Source organism: Equus asinus, chromosome 21, assembly GCF_041296235.1.
Source record: "Equus asinus isolate D_3611 breed Donkey chromosome 21, EquAss-T2T_v2, whole genome shotgun sequence".
Classification (NCBI taxonomy): domain Eukaryota; kingdom Metazoa; phylum Chordata; class Mammalia; order Perissodactyla; family Equidae; genus Equus; species Equus asinus.
In genome coordinates this window covers 10,750,225-10,776,881 of record NC_091810.1, presented here as the reverse complement: position 1 = coordinate 10,776,881, position 26,657 = coordinate 10,750,225, and the positions used below count along the sequence as shown (strand labels likewise).

The 26,657-nt window shown below is 40.6% G+C and overlaps 1 protein-coding gene across 2 annotated transcripts in view; it reads left to right on the top strand.

The window, feature by feature from the left end:
* Positions 1 to 25,670, top strand: part of TXNRD3 (thioredoxin reductase 3) — a 69,053-nt gene extending 43,383 nt beyond the window's left edge. For both annotated transcript variants that reach the window (XM_014846095.3, XM_014846096.3), the window contains 4 exons: positions 777 to 884; positions 21,854 to 21,949; positions 24,507 to 24,641; positions 24,858 to 25,670. In XM_014846095.3, the coding sequence (XP_014701581.1) occupies positions 777 to 884; positions 21,854 to 21,949; positions 24,507 to 24,641; positions 24,858 to 24,920 (402 nt within the window). In that variant the 3' untranslated portion in view covers positions 24,921 to 25,670. The remainder of the gene's footprint in view (positions 1 to 776; positions 885 to 21,853; positions 21,950 to 24,506; positions 24,642 to 24,857) is intronic.
* The last annotated feature ends 987 nt before the right edge of the window (positions 25,671 to 26,657 follow it).

Below are 26,657 nucleotides of genomic sequence, written 5' to 3'. Positions count from 1 at the left end.
GAGTTGGCGGGTTTGGGGGACATGTAGTGAGGGCTGTGGGCAGTGAAGCCCTTTGAAGGGGCTGTGGGTGGGCAGGCAGAGACCTTCACCTCTGTTGTAGCCTCCACCATTTCTCTGCCCCTGCATACCGCTTTCTCTCCACACAGTTTTAATGATGCTTCCGCCTGCGCGTTCCTACTCTTCTCCACAAAATCCCAAAGATACTCTCTCCTCCGGGAGGGACACACCTGCCTTCATACTCACTTTCCCACGGGCAGCTGCTGCAGCTGCTGGAAGACTGTGGGATGGTCTGGGACAGTCACTCAGTCCAGCACTGTTGGGCAGCTTCTTTGCCCATCCTCTCAGTGCCACAGTTACATGAAATGGCCAAGGGTGCCTCAGCTTCCAATGAAATGGCATAATTCTTGGTCACCTGGTTAAGGTGCTCCAGGGTGCAGAATCATGGGGATGGAAAGAAGACATTTTAGAATGTGTCTGTAGGGACAATGAAGTGGCGCCATCTCCACATCTCCCACTTGGTTTTCAGACCTTATGCCTGAAGTTGGGGCTCTGGGGGAGCCAATCCCATTCCTAGGTCACTGGCCACTGTGTGGCCTCTGCCCTGGAGGCGGGCTCACGTCACCTCCTGTGGTGTAACTTAGAATCCTGACACGATGATATGTAAGAATCAGTTACACCGAAGTGGGCTGACTTATTTTCCTTTCATAAATGTGTGTTATAGTTTTTCGCTGTAAAAATTGTCACAACTAAGAGAATGTAATTTGTTTATCTTTCAGTGTGATTATGTTAATGTGCCAACTACAGTGTTTACTCCTTTGGAATATGGCTGCTGTGGATTATCTGAAGAGAAGGCTATTGAAGTGCATACGAAAGAGAATCTGGAAGTAAGATTGTGATTTATTGTTTGCTTTTTAAGAATTTCTCTTTTAATTAACTATTTGTCTTCAAAGTCACTCAAATAAATTATCATTTTGCAAGTTACTATTTATGGTTCTATTGTAGGACATCATATTTCTATTTTAGGAAAATTAGAAATTAAATAATTTAAACCCTGTCTCTCTAGCACACTAATAATAATGATAGAATTGAGGAGAGAGGGCCATACAATGTATGCCTTAGGACTTTTGAATTACACGTAACAAACGTCTACTTGAGGGAGCTTATACAAGGAAGCACAAGTTATTATAAGATCTTTTGGGAGTGCAGGAATGCATCAGGCCCTTAGGAAGGAATAAGAACCAGGAATTTGAAGACCATCTCAAGTCTTTCTTTTACTTGCTTGGGATTTATGTGTATGTGTGTGTATGCATGCAGTTCATTCTTCTGTTTCTGCCGACAGACTTTATTTTCCCCTGGAATGCACATAGCAGCCAAAATAAGGCCTTTCTTCTGCTACCGAGTTTATCCAATAGTTCTGGTCTTTAGAGGAACTGATGGACTCACTGTTCCTTAGTCTCAGTTCCAAATTGTGGGAGAGGGCATTTGATTCTTCTGAGCTGGGTCAGCTATCCACCCACTTCCATTGGGCGTGGAAGTGGCCAGGCTCCTCTCACATCAGTGTGGCTCTGGGAGCCTCTGCTGTTGATGGGCTGGAGGTGGGGAGGGTTTTCAGATCCCAGGGTTGAGGACCTGCTGTGGGCTGTGGCCTATCGGACTCCCCAAAAGATGTCCTCCATATACCTCTTCCAGTCATAACAACCTTATCAGTGTTTTCTTACGTTGTATTTTGGTAGATGGTTTCATTGGCTTTTTTCTGCACACTCTCCCAACATAGGAGGGATAGGGAGAAATAAAAAGAGTTGGAGAGGGGCCAGCCTGGTAGTGTAGTGGTTAAGTTCGCATGCTCCACTTCAGTGGCCCAGGGTTCTCAGGTTCGGATCCCAGGTGTGGACCTAGCATTGCTCCTCAAGCCATGCTGTGGTGGCATCCCATGTACAAAATAGAGGAAGACTGGCACAAGTATTAGCTCAGGGCCAATCTTCCTCAAGCAAAAAGAGGAAGATTGGCAACAGATGTTAGATCAGAGCCAGTCTTCCTCAGATACACACAAAAAAAATTGTTGGAAGATCAGTACTACTTGATGTTTTAAGCAAAAGAGAATTGAAATCTCACTTCTCTCCCTTGAAGATATTTTAATTTATTACTGGGAATTCCTTATATCCATAGTGCTGATATTTCTAGTTAAACGGCCTAATGATGTACTGAAACTCTTATTTACGTGTCTAGTGTTGGGAAAATGTATGATTAAAGCTTTGTAAAGTTATTTTAGATGGGTGTTTTCAATGAGAAATTTGTTTTCGAGGACGTGACTTGATCAGTGTTTATAGTTAATTCCTCATAATAACGAGCCGCCCTTTCTGCAGTGGGTCTCAAGCGCTTTTACTTGGGTCTTGGAAAATTGATGATAACAGTTATGGATTTAACACTTAGTTCTAAAACTTTTTGAAATTAATGAGAAATTAAGATAGAAAGGCAGCCTTGTGAGAGCAAGAAAGTGGAAGGCCATACCCCAGATAAAGGAATGGCTTTGTAAGAAAAATGTTCCCCCAGTGTGTGGGTTACTGGAAAGTCTTTTTCCTGAGGTTCGCTGCACATCCAAACCTATTTTGTGTATTTATTTTTTGCATTTGAAAGGACTAAAAATTTGATCTATTAGTATTTTTAATATTCTTATTATAAAAGAGATTTGAGGAAGTCTCTCAAAAATACATATATAATATTTTTTTGAAGTGAGCAAATCAAGGTGATAAAAATGAGGTGGAAAAAATAAGGTGGTGTTAGCAGAAAAGTTAGTTTGTTGGGTCACAAGATTCGTGCTTTATGGCCCTATAGATTTGCTTTAGGATTAAGCTATACATTTAATTGAATTCCAAGTTTCCTATTACCTGACTGGAAGAGGGAGAATTGAGAGCTATTTCTTCAAGTTCTTATAAAAAGGTTACTGAGATACGGTGAATAATATCCTTAAAATCGCCCTTTAGTAAATACAGTGATGGGTTTTATAGAGCTGTTTCTAGATCTGTTTCTAGAGCTGTTGCTAGATCCAGAAATGCAGCCCCATGCATAATGCCAAAGCACAGTACCGTAAAAAAGGAATTCCTGAAGGGGCCAAAGAGGGCTGCACCAATGTGCTGCCCTCTGGGGGCCAAAAATTGTTTAATAGAAAATTTTATATTAGAAATGAGTGTCTAGAACCAGAGTTTTAACCTGTTTTCGTATGAATTCCTTTGAGAAGCTAATGAAATGTTTGGTTTCCAGGAGAAAAACCCTATCCATGCTGATGTGTCTGAGCAGCTCCCTAATTTTCCCCTGTTGTCACCATCAGTAGTCAGTTCACCAGGAAGTCCTATCACATTTACCTTCAGAATATGTCTTCTGTGTATCTACTAATCTCCATTTCCGTCCTCACTCTCCTGTTCTGGTCTACCGTATCTCATGCCAGCACTACCGCTGTATGCTTCCTCCTGGTTTCCTTGTTTTCACTCTCAGCCCACTCCAGTCATCACACAGGAGGCAGAGAGATCTTTTAAAAATACAAATCAATTATGCCATTTCCCCACTTAAAACTCTTTAATGATTTTCCAATGCTCAAAAAATACAATCTAAACTTCCTACTGTTTGCTGTAAGACGCATTACGTAATCAGGCTGTTCATGCTACGACACTCTGTCCTGCTCATAATGTCCAGTCACACTGGCCTACTCTTTGTTCTAAAAACTCACCATGTTCTTTCCTCTGGCACAATCTCTGGGCTTCTAGTTTCCTTTGCTTATCACTGTGATATGTGAAAAAGCAAGGTAATCAACACACCTGCCAACACTAGAGAAAATGTTCCCCAAAGGAGACAGATAAGAAGTAGTGTTCTCCCTCCACTGTTGTAGTTCCCTACCAGAGACTGCTGCTTAGGAGAGGAGACAGAGAGGAGAAAAATAGAAATGTCAAGATTTCTCCTGAGTAAGAAAGCCCAGGCTCTCTTCCTAGTAAATACGTGTTCCGTGGAAGGAGTAGCCAGTGAAGAACACCATGCACTGATGAAGGTCAAATTGAGAATCACTGAACTAACAAATACATTGGAATCACAGAAGCACAGGACTGAAAAGAAAGGTAGTTACATAGGGATACATAGGGATAATACACAAGGTGGAGATAATTACATTTTAATGTGGAAGAAAAAAAGACAAAGCAAAAAGATGATAGGTATGGGTAGACAAAGATGATCCAACATAAATATAATTCATACCCCTCAGTGGAAAACCTCACAAATAGTACAGAAATAGTTTTCAGAAATATGATAGAAGAAAATATTCCTAATATTAAACAAGAACTGAATCTGAAGATTGAAAAAACATACCTTATTGTAGGAGAAGTTGATGTGGAGTGACTGACAGAGATGTGTGTGAGTTGAGCTAGTCATCTACAGTGGGGAAAGAGTCGGCCTGGCCTCAAGATTTTTCATGGCACATTCAGTGCCAAAAACAAGAGAGTGATGTCTATACTTTTAAGGAGAAGAGATCTGAATTTAAAATAAACTCTCAAGAATGGGGAGGAGAGGAGAGGAGACAAACAGCAATTTGGGGGATAAAAGACAGATGGGTGGTAAATAACCCAGCAGATCAAAACAAAATTTCTAAGCAAGTATGGGAGAAAGTCAAGAAACCAACGAAGCTTTACACTGAAGTCATCAAAGGCTCAAAAATTAGTGACACCAGGTACCTCTGGAGGAGGGTGTGGGAGGCAGTTAAGATAGACTGTTTGAAAGTCTATCTAAGAAACAGTGAGTCTCACCTCGCACCACTCTCCAGAGCACTTTCCACACACTCACACTGGCAAATGCCTGGAAGGGTGTTTTGCAGAGAGGGTTAAACCCGAGGGTCTCTTAACTAGGGGCACTAGGTTCGTGTGACAACATGGGTGCCATGCCAGCACCGTATTTAAGTGCACAGACACATGCTGAGTCCTGAGACCTCTTCTCCCACTCAGCTCCCAAAATTCGGGAAGCCAGCCCTTCACTCTCCTCTGGCCCGAGACTGGTGGAGCCTTGTTTCTCAGGGGACTCTGGCAAGCCCATAAGGAAAGACCTAAAGCTACTGAATAAGGGTCCCCAAATAAACTTCCCAGTTAGCTAACCTGACAGTGAAGCTCAAATTCAGTAAGCTCTAGACAGAAGCTCAGAGCTTTCAAACTTTAAAAACATTTTTTTAAAAAATTGAGGCATCAATTACTTACAGTAAAATGATTTTTTTAGATATACATTTCTATGCATTCAAACATAGTTGTAAAACCACCATTATAACCAAGGTGTAGAACAGTTTCATCTCCTCCAAAATCAGACACTTTTAAATGTCCAGCATTTAAGCTGAGCAGACAAAGATGATCAGACCTGAAAGAAATGAATGATGCCGATATTGTCAGAGATAATGTATTACAATCATGAAAAGAGAATAGGACATGCTGTCAAAAGTAACATTCAGAGAAACAAAAGACAGCTATCAGGAGTACTGAATATGATAGAAATTAAAAACCCAGTGGATGAGTATTTACCCCAGAGAAATGAAGACTTACGTTGATTTCTGTATGTTCACAAATGTTTATAGCAGCTTTATTCCCAGTAGCCCTAAACTGGAAACGACTGAAATGTGAATGTGACAACTGAAGGTGAATGAGTAAACTCATGGTGGTACATCCAGTCCGTGGAATACTACTCAGCAATGAAGATGGATGAACACGAGTGACAGTATGGAAAATGGCAGAAGGAAAGCTCTAGGAATCCACTCCTCCACCAAGACAACAATTGGACTGGCAATAAGTGTTTGAAGCAGTTCTTTTGGAATTCTGGAGTTTAGTCAAATACTTTCAGCATCAAGGGGGCAGCTTGATGAAGAGACGGGGAAATTTCAGTGTTTCTAGTAGTGGATGACATCGTTTTAACCTCCAAAGCTGAAGTGGCTTACCTGCTGCAAGGGAGGTTTCACGAGACAGTCCTCCACCTCCTGCCTCCCCATTTTGGGAGTCAGACATTTAAGGAAGTCTCTATCAGGTCACTGGCTGACCACAGAAACAATGGAACAGAAACCACAGCAACTTCACACAACAGTGAATGTATGCTATGCAAAAATAGTTTGGAGAAGTCACAAACAGATGAATCTAGCCCTCAACAAGCAAAAATCAGCAATCTCTGAGACACGGGAATAACTGATTTCCAGAGTTACCACATTATACTACTTAGAATATTCAGACTCAAGAAAAACTAACAAAGCATACATATTAGTTTCCTAGGGCTGCCATAACAAAGTACCACAAATTGAGGGCTGAAACCACAGAAATTACTCTCTCACAGTTCCAGAGCCCAGAAGTCTAAGATCAAGATGTCGACAGGGTTGTTTCCTTTTGGTTTCCATGAGGGAGAGTCTATTCCATCCCCCCCCCCACCCCGCTTGCTTAGTAAATTGTATCAGCACTTGTAAACTGAGTCATGAGTTTGATAGCTGGGTGGTTTCTATGTGCTTTTCAATTGAGCATATAAACAAATTCTTACAATCCGAATGTTCATATTTGTATTTTTTTTAAACAGAGTACAATGAAATACTCTTTTGAATTCTTTATCTTCTGGATTGTACAGCTATAGGAGGAAAAGTGCAATGAGGAATTTAATACAATGAATGAAATAAATCTAGCTTCTGATGGTTTGCTGGCAATTTTTATCATTCTTTGACTTGTAGATCTCTACCTTTATCTTCACATGGCATCGTGTATGTGTGTGTGTGTGTCTGTGTGTGTGTGTCTATATCCAAAAACTCCCCTTTTTGTAAGGACGCCAGTCACATTGTATTAGGGGACCACCCTACTCCAATATGGTCTCATCTTAGCTAATTATATACGCAATAACACTCTTCCAAATAAAGTCACATACTGGGGGCTGTGACTTCAACAGGTGAATTTTTGGGGGACACAGTTCAACTGATAACAACATACAAAGAAACAGGAAAGTATGGCCCATTCACAGAAAAAAATAATTTGACAGAAACTATCCCAGAAGAAGCCCAGACATTGACATTATTAGTCAAAGACATTAAATCAACTGTTAAATCAATGTTAAAAATATGTTCAGTGAGCTAAAGGAAACTGGACAAATAACTAAAGGAAATCAGGAAAATGATATCAGAACAAAATGTGACTATTGGTAAAGAGTTAGAAATTATGCAGAGGAGCCAAACAGAGATCCTGGAGCTGAAAAGTACAGTCACTGAATTGAAAACTCACTAGAGGGGTTCAGCAGCATATTGGAGCAGGCAGAAGAAAGCATCAGTGAACTTGAAGATAAGACAATTGAACTTACCCAGTCTGAGCAGCAGAGGGAAGGAAAATGAAGACAGCCTGAGAGACCTGTGGGGCAGCACGAAGCACATCAGCATGTGCATGAAAGGAGTCCCTGAAGGAGAGACAAGAAATACTTGAATGGCCCAAACTTCCCAGACTTGATGAAATACATGTACCTGCACACCCAAGCAGTGCAAGGAATACTAAGCAGGCTAAACTTAGAGATCACACCAGTAAACATTATAGTCAAATTGTTCAAGCCCAAAGAAAAAGATAATTTTGGAAGCTGCAAGAGAGAAGTGACTTGTTAAAGAGATCTTGAGTAAGATAAGTGGCTGATTTTTTCATTGGAAACCATGGAGGCCAGAAGACAATAGGATGACATATTTAAAGTCCAGGAAAAAACACTGTCAACCAAGAATTCTTCATCTGGCAAAGATATGCTTCAAAATGAAGCAGATTAAGGCATTTCCAGAAAATCAAGAGCTGAGTGAATTCACTACCAGCAGACCTGCCCCAAAAGAAATGCTATAAGGACTCCTTGAGGCAGAAATGGAAGGACACCAGACAGCACCTGGAAGCTGTAAGGAGGATCAGAGATCACTAGTAAAGGTAACATCACAGGCATGTATGATAACCAGTACTATTGTACATCTGGTTTGGTTTGTAACTCCTCTCTTTTGCCTATTTGATTTAAAAGGCAAATGCTTAAAAACAGTAATTATAAATCGAAGCTAATGAGCATATATTGTATAAAATGTGATCTGTGACAATAAGAACATAAAGGGGCTGGGAAGGAGATGTAGAGAAGCAAAGTTTTAGTACTATTGAAATTAAGTTGGTATTATTCAAACTAGATCATTAGAAATTTAAGACGTTAGTTGTCATCCCCAAGGTAACCACTATGAAAATAACTTTTAAAATATACAGGAAGGAAAGAAGGGAATCAAAATGCTCCACTGCAAAAAATGAACTAAATACAAAAAAGACAGTAATGGAGGAACTGAGGAATGAAAAACATGACTTACAGAAAATGAATAGCTAAATGTAAAAGTAAGTCCTTCTTTATCAGTAGTTAAAAGTAAATAGATTAAATTCTTCCATGAAAACACAGAATTTGTCAGATTTGATTTAAAAAACCAGGATTCACCTATATGCTGTTTAAAGAGACTCACTGTAGATTTAAGGACACAAACAGATTGAAACTTAAGGCATAGAAAAAGATACTCTATGCAAATAATAACGAAAAGAGAGCTAAGGTGGCTATATTATTGCCAGACAAAATAGAACTGAAGTAAAAAGAATTACAGTAGAGAAATAAGGACATTATATATTATTTAAAAATTCAATACAGCAAGAAAATGTAAACATAGAGCCCCAAAACATATGAGACAAAAATTGACAGAATTAAAGAGAGAAATAGATAGTTCTACATAGCAGCTGGAGACACTAAAATAGCCTGCCTTCCATAATGCATGAAACAACCAGACACGATAGGGAAACGGAGCACTTGAACAACCTATAAACCAGTTAGACCTAACAGGTGTGTACAGGACACCCCAATAACAACTGCAGAACACACATTCTTCACAGGTGTAGGTGGAACGTTCTCCAGGATAAACCATATGTTAGGCCACAAGACAAGTCTTAATACATTTTAAAAGACTGAAGTCATACAAAGCATCTTTTTTGATCACAGTGGAATGAAACTAGAAATCACTAACAAAAGGAAAACTGGAAATTCACAACCATGTGGAAATTAACACGTTTTTAAACAATCAATGAGTCAAAGAAATCACAAGGGATATTAGAAGTTAACTTGAGAGAAATGAAGAGGAAAACACAACATGCCAAAACTGCAACGTGTACTGAAAGCAGTGCTTAGAGGGATATGTATAGCTGTAAACACATGCATTAAAAAAGAGAAGGAGAACCTTAAAGCACACCTAACTGAACTAGAGAAAAAAGAACAAGTGAAGCCCAAAGTCAGCAGAAGGAGAGAAATAATAAAACTCAGAGCAGAAATAAATACTATTGAAACGAAAAAGGCAGTAGAAAGGACCAATGAGACAAAGAGCTGGTTTTTTGAGAGGATAAATAAAATTGACAAACCACTAGCCAGACTTACAAAGAAAAAAAGGGAGAAAGCTCAAATAAACAAAATCAGAAATGAGCGAGGAGAAATAACAACAGACTGCAGAAATACGACAGATTATAAGAGAATACTACAAAAAACTATATGCCAACAGAATGGATAACCTAGAGGAAATGGATAAATTCCTGGACTCCTACAATCTCCCAAAGCTCACTCAAGAAGAGGCAGACAATTTGAACAGACCAATCACAAGGAAAGAGATTGAAACAGCAATCAAAAACATCCCAAAGAATAAAACCCCAGGACCAGATGGCTTTCCTGGGGAATTCTACCAAACTTTCAGAGAGGATTTAATACCTATCCTTTTCAAGCTATTCCAAAAAATTAGGGAGGATGGAACACTTCCTAACACATTCTATGAGGCCAACATCACGCTGATACCAAAACCTGACAAGGACACCACGAAAAAAGAGAACTACAGGCCAATATCACTGATGAACATAGATGCAAAAATTCTAAACAAAATTTTGGCAACCAGAATTCAGCAATTCATCAAAAGAATCATACATCAGGATCAGGTGGGATTCATACCAGGGACACAGGGATGGTTCAACATTCGCAAATCAATCAACGTGATACACCACATCAACAAACTGAGGAATAAAAACCACATGATCATCTCAATAGATGCAGAGAAGGCATTTGACAAGATCCAACAGCCATTTATGATAAAAACTCTGAACAAAATGGGCATAGAAGGAAACTACCTCAACATAATAAAGGCCATATACGACAAACCCATAGGCAACATCATACTCAATGGGCAAAAACTGAACCCCATCCCCCTGAAAACAGGAATGAGACAAGGATGCCCTCTATCACCACTCTTATTTAACATAGTACTGGAGGTCCTGGCCAGAGCAATCAGGCAAGAAAAAGGAATAAATGGAATCCAAATAGGGAGGGAAGAAGTGAAACTCTCTCTGTTTGCAGACGACATGATCTTATATATAGAAAACCCCAAAGAATCCATTGGAAAACTGTTAGAAGTAATCAACAACTACAGCAAAGTTGCAGGGTATAAAATCAATTTGCATAAATCAGTAGCATTTCTATACTCCAGTAATGAACCAACAGAAAAAGAACTCAAGAATACAATACCATTCACAATCGCAACAAAAAGAATAAAATACCTTGGGGTAAATTTAACTAAGGAAATGAAGGACCTATATAATGAAAATTACAAGGCCTTTCTGAGAGAATTGGATGACGACATAAGGAGATGGAAAGACATTCCATGTACATGGATTGGAAGAATAAACATAGTTAAAATGTCCATTCTACCTAAAGCAATCTACAGATTCAACGCCATCCCAATCAGAATCCCAATGACATTCTTTACAGAATTAGAACAAAGAATCCTAAAATTCATATGGGGCAACAAAAGACCCCGAATTGCTAAAGCAATCCTGAGAAAAAAGAACAAAGCTGGAGGCATCACAATCCCTGACTTCAAAACATACTACAAAGCTACAGTAATCAAAACAGCATGGTACTGGTACAAAAACAGGTGCACAGATCAATGGAACAAAATTGAAAGCCCAGAAATAAAACCACACATCTATGGACAGCTTATCTTTGACAAAGGAGCTGAGGGCCTACAATGGAGAAAAGAAAGTCTTTTCAACAAATGGTGCTGGGAAAACTGGAAAGCCACATGTAAAAGAATGAAAATTGACCATTCTTTTTCACCATTCACCAAAATAAACTCAAAATGGATTAAAGACCTAAAGGTGAGACCTGAAACCATAAGGCTTCTGGAAGAAAACGTAGGCAGTACACTCTTTGACATCAGTATTAAAAGGATCTTTTCGGACACCATGCCTTCTCAGAGAAGGGAAGCAATAGACAGAATAAACAAATGGGACTTCATCAGATTAAAGAGCTTCTTCAAGGCAAATGAAAACAGGATTGAAACAAAAAAACAACCCACTAACTGGGAAAAAATATTTGCAAGTCATATATCTGACAAAGGCTTAATATCCTTAATATATAAAGAGCTCTCGCAACTCAATCACAAAACATCAAACAACCCAATCAAAAAATGGGCTGGAGACATGAACAGACATTTCTCCAAAGAAGATATACTGATGGCCAATAGGCACATGAAAAGATGCTCATCATCGCTGATCATCAGGGAAATGCAAATCAAAACTACACTAAGATATCACCTTACACCCGTTAGAATGACAAAAATATCTAAAACTAATAGCAACAAATGTTGGAGAGGTTGCGGAGAAAAAGGAACCCTCATACACTGCTGGTGGGAATGCAAACTGGTGCAGCCACTATGGAAAACAGTATGGAGATTCCTCAAAAAACTAAAAATAGAACTACCGTACGACCTAGCCATCCCACTACTGGGTATTTATCCAAAGAGCCTGAAGTCAGTAATCCCAAAAGTCCTGTGCACCCCAATGTTTATTGCAGCACTGTTTACAATAGCCAAGACGTGGAAGCAACCTAAGTGCCCATCAACAGACGAATGGATAAAGAAGATGTGGTACATATACACAATGGAATACTACTCAGCTGCAAAACAGAACAAAATCATTCCATTTGCAACAACATGGATGGACCTTGAGAGAATTATGTTAAGTGAAATAAGCCAGCGAGAGAAGGACAATCTCTGTATGACTCCACTCATATGAGGAATTTAAAACTATGGACCAAGAACAGTTTAGTGGATGCCAGGGGAAAGGTGGGGTGGGGGGTGGGCACAAAGGGTGAAGTGGTGCACCTACAACATGACTGACAAACATTAATGTACAATTGAAATTTCACAAGATTGTAACCTATCAATAACTCAATAAAAAAAAAAAGAGAGAGAAGGAGAGGCCGGCCCGGTGGCATAGTGGTTAAGTTTACGCGCTCTGCTTTGGTGGCCCGGGGTTCGCAGGTTCAGATCCCAGGCAGGGACCCAGCACCACTTGTCAAGCCACGCTGTGGCGGCATCCCACATAAAATAGAGGAAGATGGGCACAGATGTTAGCTCAGCAACAATCTTCCTCAAGCAAAAAGAGGAAGATTGGCAACAGACATTAGCTCAGGGCCAATCTTCCTCACACAAAAAAAAGAGATTTGAAATCAACAACCTAACAGCGTACCTTAAGGAACTAGAAAAGGTGGAGCAAACTAATCTCAAAGCTAGCAGAAGGAAGGAAATAATAAAGGTTAGAATGGAGAGAATTAAAATAGAGAATAGAAAAACAGGAAATAAATGAAACCAACAGTTAATTCTTTGAAAAGATTAATAAAAATGATACTCCTTTAGCTAGATTAACTAGGAAAAGAAAGAAGACAAATTCCTAAAATCCAATGAAAGTGAGGACATTATTTCCAATTTTACAAAATTAAAAGGATTATAGAAGAAATACTATGAACAATTTTTTACCAGCAAATTGGGTAACACAGCTAAAATCGACAGATTTCTAGAAACACACAACCAAGACTAAGTCACGCAGAAAAAGAAAATCTGAGTAGACCTGTAACTAGTAAGGAGATTGAGTCAGTTTTGAATCAAAAACCTCTTGACAAAAGCCCAGGACCAGATTACTTCACTGGTGAATTCTGCCAAACATTTAAAGAACTAACACCAATAATTCTTAAACTCTTTCAGAAATTTGAAGAGGAGGGAGCATTGTCTTAACTTGCCATGAAGCCAGCATTACCCTTAGACCATGGACAAAGACACTACAAGAAAACTACAGACCAATATCTTTATAAATATTGATGCAAAAGTCCTCAACAAAATACTAGCACACCAAATTTAACAGCATATCAAAAGGATTATATATCATGAGTAAGTGATATTTATTCCAAAAATGCAAGGATAGCTCAACATATGAAAATCACTGTAGTATACTATATTATTAGAGTTTAAGGGAAAAAAACATTTCAATTGATGCAGCAAAAGCATTTGGCAAAATTCAACACTCTTTCATGATAAAAAGGAACACTCAGTAAGCTAGGAATAGAAGGGAACTTTCTCAACATGATAAAGCCCATGTATGAAAAACAGAATTTTATTTTCTCTTGGTTCAGGAGGCTGGAAATCTGAGATCACGATGTCGCAGAGTTGGTTCCCTCTGTGGCCATGAGGGCAGGATCTCTTCCAGGTCCCTCTTCTTGGCTTGTAGTGGATTTTCTGCTCCCACTGTCTTCACTTCATCTTCCCTCTGTGTGTGTCTGTGTCCACATTACCTTTTCTTGTAAGGACATTAAGATTAGGGCCACCCTAATGACCACATTTTAATTTATTTACCTCTTTAAAGAGACTCTGTGGTTACCTTCTGGGGTATTAGGGGTTAGGACTTCAACATTTGAATTTTTTTTTGAGGGAGTGACATAATTCAGCCCATAACAGAACTACATGGATTCAGCATAGTTACAGGATGTGAAGACAACACACAAAAATCAGTTGTATTTTTATATACTTGCAAGGAGCTGTCTAAAAAAGGAAATTTTAAAGGATACATTTACAACAGCATCAAAAAGAATAAATTTAGAGAAAATAAAATTAATAATCAACATAATTTGGGATAGTTACCTTTAAGTAGGAATCGGAGGGCATCATGTAGAGACATGAAGGAGGATTCAAACTATTGGTAACGGTCTGTATCTTAGACTGAAGGGTGGATGGATGCATGGGTACTCCTTCTGTGGTTCTATGTATATACTACAAACTTTTCAAATGTTAGCAATGTCAAAACGGTTTAAGACAAGAAAGAATTCTTAAGCTTTAAAAAAAAAAGTATTTGAGAGTAAATTTACCAAGGAGGCAAAAGACTTGTTACTGAAAACTTCAAAATATTGCTCAGAGAAATTAAAGAGGACCTAAATAATTGGAAAGACATCCATGTTCATGGATTAGAAGATCTCACATTGTTAAAGTCTGGGATTAAATTACAACTGAGACATGGAAAATTAAGTCTATGACAAAAGAAAATACTCTTCACTTGTGTAGAAAATTAAAAGTTCATGAGAGTAAAATAATCATAGTTTACCATGGGACACAGCTGTGACTAGCTTAATTTTTTGAAATAATAGCTTTACTGAGATATAATTCACATACCATAAAATTCACAACTTAAAAGTGTACAATTCAGTGGCTTTTAGTATATTTTCACAAAGTTGTGCGACCCTTACCACAATCAATTTTAGAACATTTTCATCATTCCAAAATGAAATCCTGTTCCCATTAGCAGTCGCTCCCTCAGTTCCTCCACTCCCTCACCCTTGGCTCCAGGCAGCCACTAGTCTGCTTTCAGTCGCTATGAGTTTGCCTGTTAGGGACATTTCATATAAATGGAATCATTCAATACATAGTCTTTTGTGGCTCGCTTCTTTCCCTTAGCATAAGCTGGTTTTCAAGATTCATCGATGCTGCGGCATGTTCCAGTACTTCATTTCTTTTTATTGCTGAATAATAGTCCATCATATAGATAACACCACATTTTATTTATTCATCAGTTGATGGACATACGGATTGTTTCTACTTTGTGTCTGTCATGAATAATGCTGCTGTGAGCATTCACTTCCGGTTCTTGTGTGGACATAATGTTATCATTTCTCTTAGGCATACAGAGACCTAAGAGTAGAATTACTGGGTCATAGGGTAACTCTCTGTTAAGCTTTTTGAGGAACCGCCAGGCTGTTTTCCAAGGTAGCCATACGATTTTTCATTTCTTGCAACAATGAATAAGGGTTCTAGCTTCTCTGCATCTTTGCCAGTGCTCGTTATTGTTAGTGTCTGTCTTTTTGGCTCATAGCCATCTGTAGTGGGTTGAATGGTGACTCCCAAAAAGATTCGTTCACAACCTAAGCCTCGGAACTGTGCATGTGACCTCCTTTGGACAAAGGGTCTTTGTAGGTGGAATTCAGTTAATAATCTTGAGATAAGATCATCCTGGATTTCATGGGTGGGCCCTAAATCCAATGACAAATGACCTTATAAAGTACAGAAGAGGAGAAGGCCACGTGAAGACGGAAGCAGAGATGGGAGTTACGCAGGCAAAAGCCAAGGAGTCCTGGAGACACCAGAAGCTGGAAGAGGCGGGGGGATTCTCCTGCTAGAGCCTTTGGAAGGAGCATGGCTGTGCTGACACCTTGATTTCAGCTTTCTGGCCACTAGAACTGTAAAAACCTAAATTCTGTTTGTTTTAAGCCGCTAGATTTGTGGTAATTTGTTAGAGCAGCCCTAGGAAACTACTGCATCCTAGTGGCATCTCATTATAGTGACTTACATTTCCCTAATGACCAGGGATATTGAGAATCTTTTCAAGTGCTCATTGGCTGTTTGTATATGTATCTTCTTTGGAGAAGTATCTATTCAGAGCCTTTACCCTTTGTAAAATTGGGTTATTTATCTTTTTTTTTGACCCATTTCAAAGTTTAATTTGCAGTATTTATCAAGACAAAATGACATGTTAAATTAAGCACAAATGAGTAGCATATGAGAGTCCATGTGGAAGATCCTAACATAATGTTTACTGGATTAGTAGCCTACTGATATTGCTATAGAAATTCAGGACTCATTATGTTTAACCAGCACAGTCCCTGAAATCCATTTAAAGTATATTATTTTTTAAATTTTTGTTGAGGTCGTAATAGTTTATAACATTGTGAAATTTCAGGTGTACGTTACTATTTGTCAGTCACATAGAAGTGCACCCCTTCACCACTTATGCCCCCCTCCCAACCCCCTTCCCCTCTGGTAACCACTAAACTGTTCTCTTTATGCATGTGTTTCTCTTCCACATAGGAGTGAAATCGTGTGGTGTTTGTCTTTCTCTGTCTGGTTTATTTCACTTAACATAATGCCCTCAAGGTCTATCCATGTTGGTTACCAAGGGGATGATTTTGTCTTTTTTATGGTTGAGTAGTATTCCATTGTGTATATACCACATCTTCTTTATCCACTCATCAATCAGTGGGGACTTGGGTGGCTTCCGTGTATTGGCTACTCTGATTAATACTACAATGAACATAAGGGTGCATAAGTCTCTTTAAATTGTTGATTTCGAGTTCTTTGGATAAATACCCAGTAATGGGATAACTGGGTCATATGCTATTTCTATTTTTAATTTTTTGAGAAATCTCCATACTGTTTTCCATAGTGGCTGCACCAGTTTGCATTCCCACCAGCAGTGTGTGAGGGTTCCCTTTTCTCCACATCCTCTCCACTATTTGTTATTTTTTGTCTTGGTAATTGTAGCCATTCTAACAGGTGTAAGGTGATATCTCATTGTGGTTTTGATTTGCATTTCCCAGATGATTAGTGATGTTGAACATCTTTTCATGTGCCTGTTGGCCATCTGTATATCTTTTTGGAGAAATGTCTGTTCATATCCTCTGCCAATTTTTGAGTGGGTTGTTTGTTTTTTGCTGTTGAATTGTAGTAGTTCTTTATATATTTTGGAGATTAATCCCTTGTCAGATATATAATTTGCAAATATTTTCTCCAATTCCCTTTGGCTTGCTGAAGCTCTTTAGTCTGATGTAGTCCCATTTGTTTATTTTTTCTTTTGTTTCCTTTGCCTGAGTAGACATGGTATTCGAAAAGATGCTTCTAATATTGATGTCAAAGAGTGTACTGCCTATATTTTCCTCTAGGAGTTTTATGGTTTCACATCTTACCTTCAAGTCTTTAGTCCATTTTGAGTTAACTTTTGTGTATGGTGAGAGGTCATAGTCTACTTTCATTCTTATGCGTGTGGCTGTCCAGTTTTCCCAGCACCATTTATTGAAGAGACTTTCCTTTCTCCATTGTATGTTCTTGGCTCCTTTGTCGAAGATTAGCTGTCCATAGATGTCTAGTTTTGTTTCTGGGCTTTCAGTTCTGTTCCCTTGATCTGTGTGTCTGTTTTTGTACCAGTACCATGCCATTTTGATCACTATGGCTTTGTAGTATATTTTGAAGTCAGGGATTGTGATGCCTCTAACTTTGTTCTTTTTTCTCAGAATTGCTTTAGCTATTCAGGGTCTTTTATTGCCCCATATGAATTTTAGGATTCTTTGTTCTATTTCCATGAAGAATGTCATTAGGATTCTGATTGGGATTGCATTGAATCTCTAGATTGCTTTAGGTAGTATGGACATTTTAATTATGTTTATTCTTTCAATTCACGAGCATGGAATGTCTTTCCATTTCTTTATGTCATCATTGATTTCTTTCAATAATGTCTTATAGTTTTCATTGTGTAGGTCTTTCACCTTCTTAGTTAAGTTTATTCCTAGATATTTTCTTCTTTTCATTGCAATTGTAAATGGGATTGTATTCTTGAGTTCTCTGTTTGTTCATTATTAGAGTATAGAAATGACACTGATTTTATAAGTTGGTTTTTTGTACCCTGCAACTTTACTGTAGTTGTTGATTATTTCTAATAATTTTCTGATGGATTCTTTAGGGTTTTCTATATATGGAATCATGTCATCTGCAAACAGCCAGAGTTTCACTTCTTCCTTGCCAATCTGGATACCTTTTATTTCTTTTTCTTGCCTAATTGCTCTGGCCAAAACCTTCAGCACAATGTTGAGTAAGAGTGGGCACCCTTGTCTTGTTCCTGTTCTCAGAGGGATGGCTTTCAGTTTTTCTCCATTGAGTATGACTCTGTGGGTTTGTCATATTATGTTGAGGTACTTTCCTTCTATACCCGATGTATTGAGAATTTTTACCATAAATGGATGTTGGATCTTGTCAAATGCATTCTCTGCATCTATTAAGATGATCGTGTGCTTTTTATTCCTCACTTTGTTAATGTGGTGTATAACATTGATTGATTTGCTGATGTTGAACGATCCCTGTGTCCCTGGTATAAATGCCACTTAATCATGGTGTATGATCCTTTTAATGTACTGCTGTGTTCAGTTTGTGAATATTTTGTTAAGGATTTTTGCATCTGTTCATTAGAGATATTGACCTGTAATGTTCCTTCTCTGTGTTGTCCTTGTCTGACTTTGGTATCAGAGTGACACTGGCCTCATAGAATGAGTTAAGAAGTGTTCTGTCTTCTTCAATTTTTTGGAATAGTTTGAAAAGGATAGGTATTAAATCTTCTTTGAATGTTTGGTAGAATTCTCCAGAGAAGCCATCTGATCCTTGACTTTTATTTTTTGGGAAATTTTTATTACTGTTTCAGTCTCTTCACTTGTGATTGATCTATTCATATTCTCTATTTCTTCTTGATTCAGTTTTGGGAGGTTGTATAATTCTAAGAATTTATCCATTCTAGATCCAGTTTGTTGGCATATAGCTTCCTGTAGTATTCTGTTTTATAATTCTTTGTATTTGTGTGGTATCTGTTGTAATTTCTCCTCTTTCATTTCTAATTTTATTTATTTGAGCCTTCTCTCTTTTCTTAGTGAGTCTGGCTAAAGATTTATCAATTTTGGTTATCTTCTCATAGAACCAGCTCTTACTTTCATTGATCATTTCTAATGTTTTTTTCTGTTTGTTTCTATTTCATTTATTTCTGCTCTAATTTCTATTATTTCCTTCCTTCTGCTGACTTTGGGCTTTGTTTGTTCTTTTTCTAGTTCTGTTAGGTGTAGTTTAAGATTACTTATTTGAAATTTTTCTTATTTGTTAAGGTGGGCCTGTGTTGCTATGAATTTCCCTCTTAGCACTGCTTTTGCTGCATCCCATACGAATTAGTATGGTGTATTTTCATTTTCATTTGTCACCAGATGTTTTTTGATTTCTATTTTAATTTCTTCATCGATCCTTTGGTTGTTCAGTAGCATGTTGTTTAGTCTCCATATGTTTGTCACTTTCCCAGCTTTTTTCTTGTAGCTGATTTCTACTTTTAGAGCGTTATGGTTGGAAAAGATGCTTGAAATGATTTCGGTCTTCTTAAATTTATTGAGGCTTGCCTTGTTTCCCAGCATATAGTCTATCTTTGAGCATGTTCCATGTGTACTTGAGGAGAATGTGTTTTCTGCTGTTTTTGGATGGAGTGTTCTATATATATCTGTTGAGTCCATCTGGTCTAGTTTTTCACTTAATTCCACTATTTTCTTGTTGACTTTCTGTCTGGATGATCTATCCATTGGTGTGAGTGGGGTGTTGAGGTTCCCTACTATTATTGTGTTGCTGTTAATTTCTCCTTTTAGGTCTGTTAATAGTTGCTTTCTGTACTTTGGTGCTCCTGTGTTAGGTGCGTAGATATTCATAAGTGTTATGTTCTCTTGTTGGACTGTCCCTTTGATCATTATATTTACCGCTCATCTTTGTCTTTCATTGCTTGTTTTATCTTGAAGTCTGCTTTGTCTGATATACGTATGGCAATGGTTGCTTTCTTTTTTCACCCTTCGCTTGGAGTATCATCTTCCATCCCTTGACTCTGAGCCTGTGTTTGTCTTTAGAGCTGAGATATGTTTCCTGGAGGCAACATATTGTTGGGTCTTACTTGGTTTTTTTGTTTGTTTGTTTCTGTTGAGGAAGATTCACCCTGAACTAACATCTGTTCCCAGTCCTCCTCTTTTTGCTTGAGGAAGATTGTCCCTGCGCTAACATCTGTGCCAATCTTCCCCCACTTTATATGTGGGTTGCCACCACAGCAGGGCTGACAAGTGATCTAGGTCCATGCCTGGGACGTGAACCTGGGCTGCCGAAGTGGAACACCCTGAACTTAACCACCACGCCATGGTGCCAGCCCCTAGAGACGGTAATTTAAATCAGTGGGAAAAGACATTCATAGAGTGCTGGAATAAGTGGATAGCCATTCGAGAGAAGCATCAAGTTGGATCCATCCATTACACCCACTCTGATCCAACAGGGTCAAAGACTTAAGTAAAATAAAATCTTCAGAGTACGAGGAGGGAAAGAACACACCTAACAAAAACCAGGGAAGGAGTGAGAGGCGGTGGGAGAGGTCTGAGTGCACTTCCTGTCCTCTGTAGCGGGACGTCCAGAGAGCAGCCGGGAGCTGGGAGTGAGGGACACATCCCAAACAGAAGCTCACAGGTTTAGAAATCAAGTTTAAAAGCTCAGAGTTTTCACCATCTCTTTTCTTAGCCTTAGAGGTATATTTCAGAAAATAATGTCTTGAGGTAAAGGAAACAGTTATCTTCTATTCCTAATAGTCACAGAAATTGAAAAGTTTGCATTAAAATATGTGGAAGACTTTCTTTCTCTTTTGTTAAATAAAATTAAATCTCTTTTCTTTTGTTACAAGTAGCTGTGTACTATGATACCTTTTAAATAAAAATTTTGTTTTAACTACATATGCACCAACAATTGACACTTCCCTAACATTTAATATAGTTATTTCTGGATGGTAGGATTGGTTTTTTTACTTTCTTTGTGATTTTATGCACTGCATTATTCTCCTAATAACCTCGTATCATTTTTATAGAAACAATAAAGACATTATTCAAAATGTAAAATATATAATCCTGTTAAAGAGCAGGAATCCATATTTAAATCCTTCCATTGCAGATTGTGGTTTAGAATACCTTTCTTATCTTGGCACCACGCAGTAATTCATCACCTTCTGTCTGGAGTAATTAGGGAGAACAAGACTGGGAAAACGTGGCCCCCAACCAGGATGGAGGGCTGTTGTGTTTTCTTCTGGTTCTTAGACGACGGAACCGGACTGAGGAGCCTTCGCGGTGCACACAGGGCGCGAGTGAGAGCTTTCAAGTAGAGACGTGGTGTTCTTAGTACCTTTGGATGGCTGGAACTCCTCTGTTTCTTCTGCTTTTCCTCGATTTGGAAATGCAAAGTTTTATTTGGTTTGAAAATGAACCTGCCAGGTTGTAAGCTCATCAAAGGCGGATGTGAGTCAGCCCACGCAGGGCCTAGTTCTCCAGCTCTCACAGGCCCTGGGTGGTAGTACTCTGTGCTATTTTTAAAGATTGGCCCCTGAGCTAACTAACATCTGTTACCAGTCTTGTTTGGTTCTTTTTCTTCTTCTTCTCCCCAAAACCCCCTAGTACATAGTTGTATATCCTGGTTGTAGGTCCTTCTAATTCTTCTACGTGGGATGCCGCTTCAGCATGACCTGATGAGCAGTGCTAGGTCCATGCCCAGGATCCAAATGGGCAAAACCCTGGGCCGCCGAAGCAGAGACACGAACTTAACCACTTGGCCACGGGGCCGGCCCCCAGTAGTATTTTGAAGTGTTTGAAAATTGACTTTAGTTAATACAAGAATTTTTTGAACTAACAGCAGAGCAAAGCAAAGGTCAGCACACCTGTGCAGCTGGCATTTTAGGAGCGCTGGCCCAGATGCTCCCATGGTACATGGAGTTGGGAGCGTGGGACTTTAAGTTTCGGAAAGCTGTGAGAGAGATTCATCGTCTTTGTAAAATTGAAGAGCGCGTCAAGGAGTGGTTTCATGTGCACTAACCCTGGCCTCCTCTCTCTTCTTGTCTTCCAGGTGTATCATACTTTGTTCTGGCCTCTTGAATGGACGGTAGCCGGCAGAGACAACAATACTTGTTACGCAAAGATAATTTGCAATAAATTCGACAATGTATGTAATATGATTGGAAGCTGAAATGCAGTAATTTTGAAATGTAGTGTTTATGCTAGTATTTGGGTTTTTATAATCTCTTTAAAGATAGCTTTCAGGGCAAAGCAGAAATCCTTCAAACTGTTACCCAGTTAATGCATTGAAGAGGTTGAACAAGTGACAGCTCGTAAGAGAGACTTACCAACACCTTCTAGAAGTAATCCGTGAAAGGTGTCCTTCCCCAGAGCTGTCCAGCTTGGCGGTTTAGAACTAGATGATGTATGAAAAAGTTTGCTCATCAACTAATAAAATGTAAGGTGTGTGTATTTTGTAAATAGACTGAATGTGTGTCCAGAGCCTTTAGAAGGAAATGCTTACACAACATGAAAACTCTAGTCATTCACTAATTCCTCCGGAAGCCCTTCCTGAAGGCAGCAGTGGTGGGTGGACAGCCCATCGTCAGGCTTTCTGCCATCCCCGTCAGGAGGAGTGTGCGACTGACAGCGACTTCCTCATTAGCACAGTGTGGAGCAGCTGATTTGTGACTTGTTTCGTAAAGAACACTGAGTGTGGAAAACAGTGTTAGGACTTGGTTCCTCCCTTTTTAAGAATTTATAATCTGTCTGGGGAGAGAAACATATAATTAGATAAATATGAGCAGCAACAGTGACATGTATATAAACTTGACAAAGTAACAGCTGTTATCTTGTGTAATTCTCACACGTCTCTGTGTCCATCATCTTCTCAGTATAACAGAAAACGGGGGCCACGGGCTCATGGCCAACTAGCATGTGCCCCAATGCCTGAGTGGCGAAGGCACCAGCACTCTAGAACTTAGTCCCCTGGCAGTTCCGCAGGTGTGCGGGGCAGTGACGGGGACATCGATCAGAATGCCCTGAAATGCCACAGAGCTGGACGGGTTCGCAGCTGCTCTCCTAGGGGTGTGGGGGGCGGGGGGGGGGGGCGTGTTGTTGGTCTGCCTCCTTGGAAGTGAGTAATCGGAGGGCACTGTTGTGGCAGCTGCGGCAGCCTCTGCAGAGGGAGCCCACAGAGACTGCAGTCGCTGTGCCCTGACATGAGCAGGAGCGGGTGGTCAGAGCCGCTGCTGAAAGGAGATGTGCAGCCTTCGTCTCTTGTCCACGCTCTTCAGGGACGTGCACTGGCTGTGGGGCCTCAGGCGGGACTTCAGTCTGTTTGCCCCTCTTTGGCCACCTGCTCTGTCCCTTGTCACTTCCTGCGCTCACCCTCAGCTGTCCCCCATGGTCCCAGTTTGCACTCGCAAAGCTCCACAGTTGAGCTTGCTCCTTTCTTTTACACCGTCTCAATGTCTGTTTCTAGAGTATCTCCTTAGTACTTAGGCAGTAGTAGTAGTATTTTACTATGCTATATGGTGAAAATTTGTGAAGGAGGCCCCTCGCTTCCAGACCCTGCCCTTGTGGTCATTAGGAGGCCCCCTGCTCACAGACCCTGCCCTTGTGGTCATTAGGAGGCCCCCCGCTCACGGACCCTGCCCTTGTGGTCGTTAGGAGGCCCCCTGCTCACGGACCCTGCCCTTGTGGTCATTAGGAGGCCCCCCGCTCACGGACTCTGCCCTTGTGATCATTAGGAGGCCCCCCGCTCATGGAACCTGCCTTCATTGTCTTTTACATGGAGATTTTCATCAGATGTCCCCACTCTCTCTGGGCTGCCCCCCTTTTCCCACTTTGCTGCACAATGCACCTTGGAGATTCCAATTCAGTAGCCTTCCGTGGGGCCTGGGCCTCCCCTTTCACCCACAGCGCCCGAGGCCTCTGCCTCCCCTCCGAGAAGCCCGCTTACGGAGCTCTCGTCTGAGCACCACGCGGCATGTGTGTGAGGTGGCTGCGGTAAACAGCTGCTCTTCTCCAGATGTGGGTAGGCAGAAATTTCTGCCAGCCCGAGGCCTCTTCTGCCCTTCTACATTCTCTCTTTACCTGTTCCACACTTTATTGATGAAAATGAAGAATAGAGTCTGATGTAAAAACATTGACAAAAGGACAGCCTGAAAGGCAGTGTTACCCTGGAAAGACACTCAGATCTTGCTTCCTTTCTCGATGGGTCTGCTAGCATGTGCACCTTGGAGCTCCCAACATGCAGTCCTGGGAGAAGCCCCATCTGGCCACCGCTTACCTCCACTCGTTCTGTTAGGAGCTGGCCGCCTGCCTCCTGGGCCAGGAGTCACTGCAGTTCCAGTAAAACCTGCTGCTTTAGACTCATTGCCGTGTTGGACTTTAATTCAGATTTGTTAGATTGCTGTTTAGCACTATCTCAGCATCATTTGGAAATTTACATCATACTAATGAACTCCTCCGTTCAGTAGGTAAATTGCTTATTCTAGTAAATTTTAGTGCAAATTAACTCAGGATGTGCATTTACTGGCTCATTTAGCAGATTCTCATGGTGGCTCGGTTTCATGGTAATGTTCTCTGCTCACTTCTACATTAAGAGTTCTTTTTCTGTAGGAGATGCTGTAAATTTTAACTGTGTACTTGCAACAAATAGATTCCCATTCAGACCGTTAACCTCCTGGGCTTCCCTTTGTTTTGTTTCTGTATTAAAGGAGCGAGTGGTAGGATTTCACATTCTTGGACCGAATGCTGGTGAGGTTACCCAAGGATTTGCAGCTGCAATGAAATGTGGGCTCACGAAACAGCTGCTCGATGACACCATTGGAATTCACCCCACGTGTGGTGAGGTGTGGAAAGAGAAGACTTTTTTAAAATTGACTTCAGTTGATGTGGTTTGAAAAACTATTATAATGCACATTGTCAGAAAGATTTTGTATTAGTAACTACTTTGTATATTTTAAAGGATAATGTAGATTGTAGTATTCAGAATGTGTTTTCTTGAAGCAATACTGAAATGTTGATGGCTAAGTCTAAATTTGTCTTGTTTTCTTCTTTCTGAACAGGTGTTTACAACCTTGGAAATCACAAAGGCATCGGGACTAGACATCACTCAGAAAGGCTGCTGAGGCTAGTCCTGCTGCTGTTTGGTTTCCTCGTCCTGTTCCCATTTCTCTGAAGGAAGATGCTCTCGGCTGAGGCGAGGCTGTGCTCGTGGCACCTGCCCTGGCGTGCAGGGACCGGCGCAGAGATGAGACAGTGGACGAGGAGACAGGACAGCAGCGGGGGCTGCCGCTCGGCAGGCTCGCTGACTGGGAGAGGCAGGTGCACTGCTCCTTGACGTCTTCGCTCGCAGCCTCTCTGAGGGGAGCCAGGACCGATGCTCTTCCAAGTCAGAGCGGAGCCTCCCTCTGGCAGACCTTGTCCTCACACAACTACCCTAAGTTACTTTGCTGGTCGCCAGTGTTTTCATTCCCTTGCTTTGTTGTTCCTCTGAAGATATTTCCTCGGGTGTGAAACTGACTATGAAGTGGTGATCCTCCAGGGCGTGGGCCTGGGATTCACACGCGGTCCTAGCGAGCGGCATCTGTGGAAATGCCCTCGGGTAGCTGGCTGCAGAGGACAGGCTGCGTTGGTAGAGGCAGCACCCGCTGTGTGGAGTTTGGTCAGCCGTCTTCTCCCTTGAGTGCACGTGGACCCACTGTCGGAAACCTGCCTCACGCCTCACCCGCTCCTGGTTTCCTGATGCTCACCACCGTGGAGTCCTTCTCCTCTTAGTGTCTCTAGACCGTGTGGAATATCTCCTGTCGGAGAGATGTGCTTGAATTTCTTTTTCCTGTTGATCTTAAGAGTAATATTAAAAAGTTTTCAATACTGTATTATGTGAAATCTAATTTAAAACTGTTTAAAATGATTCAGTCCACTATCTAATTACAGTCAAGTTCAGTAACAGTGGTATTAGGAGATTCCATTTGAATTGCCATTTGATGGCAGCATCTAAAAGGCCCTTGAAGTGGGAGGCCTCTCTAAGGTCCTTTTACAAAACCTCTTTCTGGCCTCGGCTCGGTTAGGCAGCTCCTGCTCTCTGAGCAGGACACTAGGCATCAGCCACTGCCAGAAGATGGGGTAGTTCTGTGGCCAGAATTTCTAAGCATACATTTTAAAAGGAAAACTTGAAGCCAGCGAACAATTAGGGAGCACCATCTGAGGACGGGGCATTTTGCTCTCCTCTCTGGAGGCAGGGAGTGGAGCAGGGCTGGAGTGGGAGTGGCCACCCAAAGGGAACTGACATAGGATCCAGCTATTGAGTTGCCTTTTTATTGGGGAGAGAAAAATACAAATGTAACTGTCTAAAAAGTGAGGCAGGGTATGGTAACTGCTACAGCTGAGGCAGAAACAGTGCAGCGGGAAACAGGAAGATGTTATTAATTTCTACTGTTGGGGTAGGGGTGGGATAATTGATCAGAGTGTAATGGAAGCAGCTATATTTGAGCTGAATCATGAGGGATGAATGGGTTTCAAAGATTAGAAACAATACGGAGAGGCTCTGAATGATACTTTCAACAAATTCAACTAAAATACTAGATGAAATAATTTAAAAGAAATTTTGTTACTGTATTGCTGAGCACCACATACATACACACAACCAAGAGTTTCCAGAACCCCAGGTGAAGTGGAACCAGGAACTCTGGCAGCCTTGAGTTCTGTTTTGCATTGAGCACAGGGCAATGAACCTGAAGCCCAGGCCTGCCCCAGCTCTAATGGGGTATCTAGTGGAAAACCTTTCTGCCAAGCTCGGACCCCAGTGTGCTGTTCCCCCGTGGAAGGGTGCATGCAGACAGACTGTGCCTCACAGAAGGAGGCAG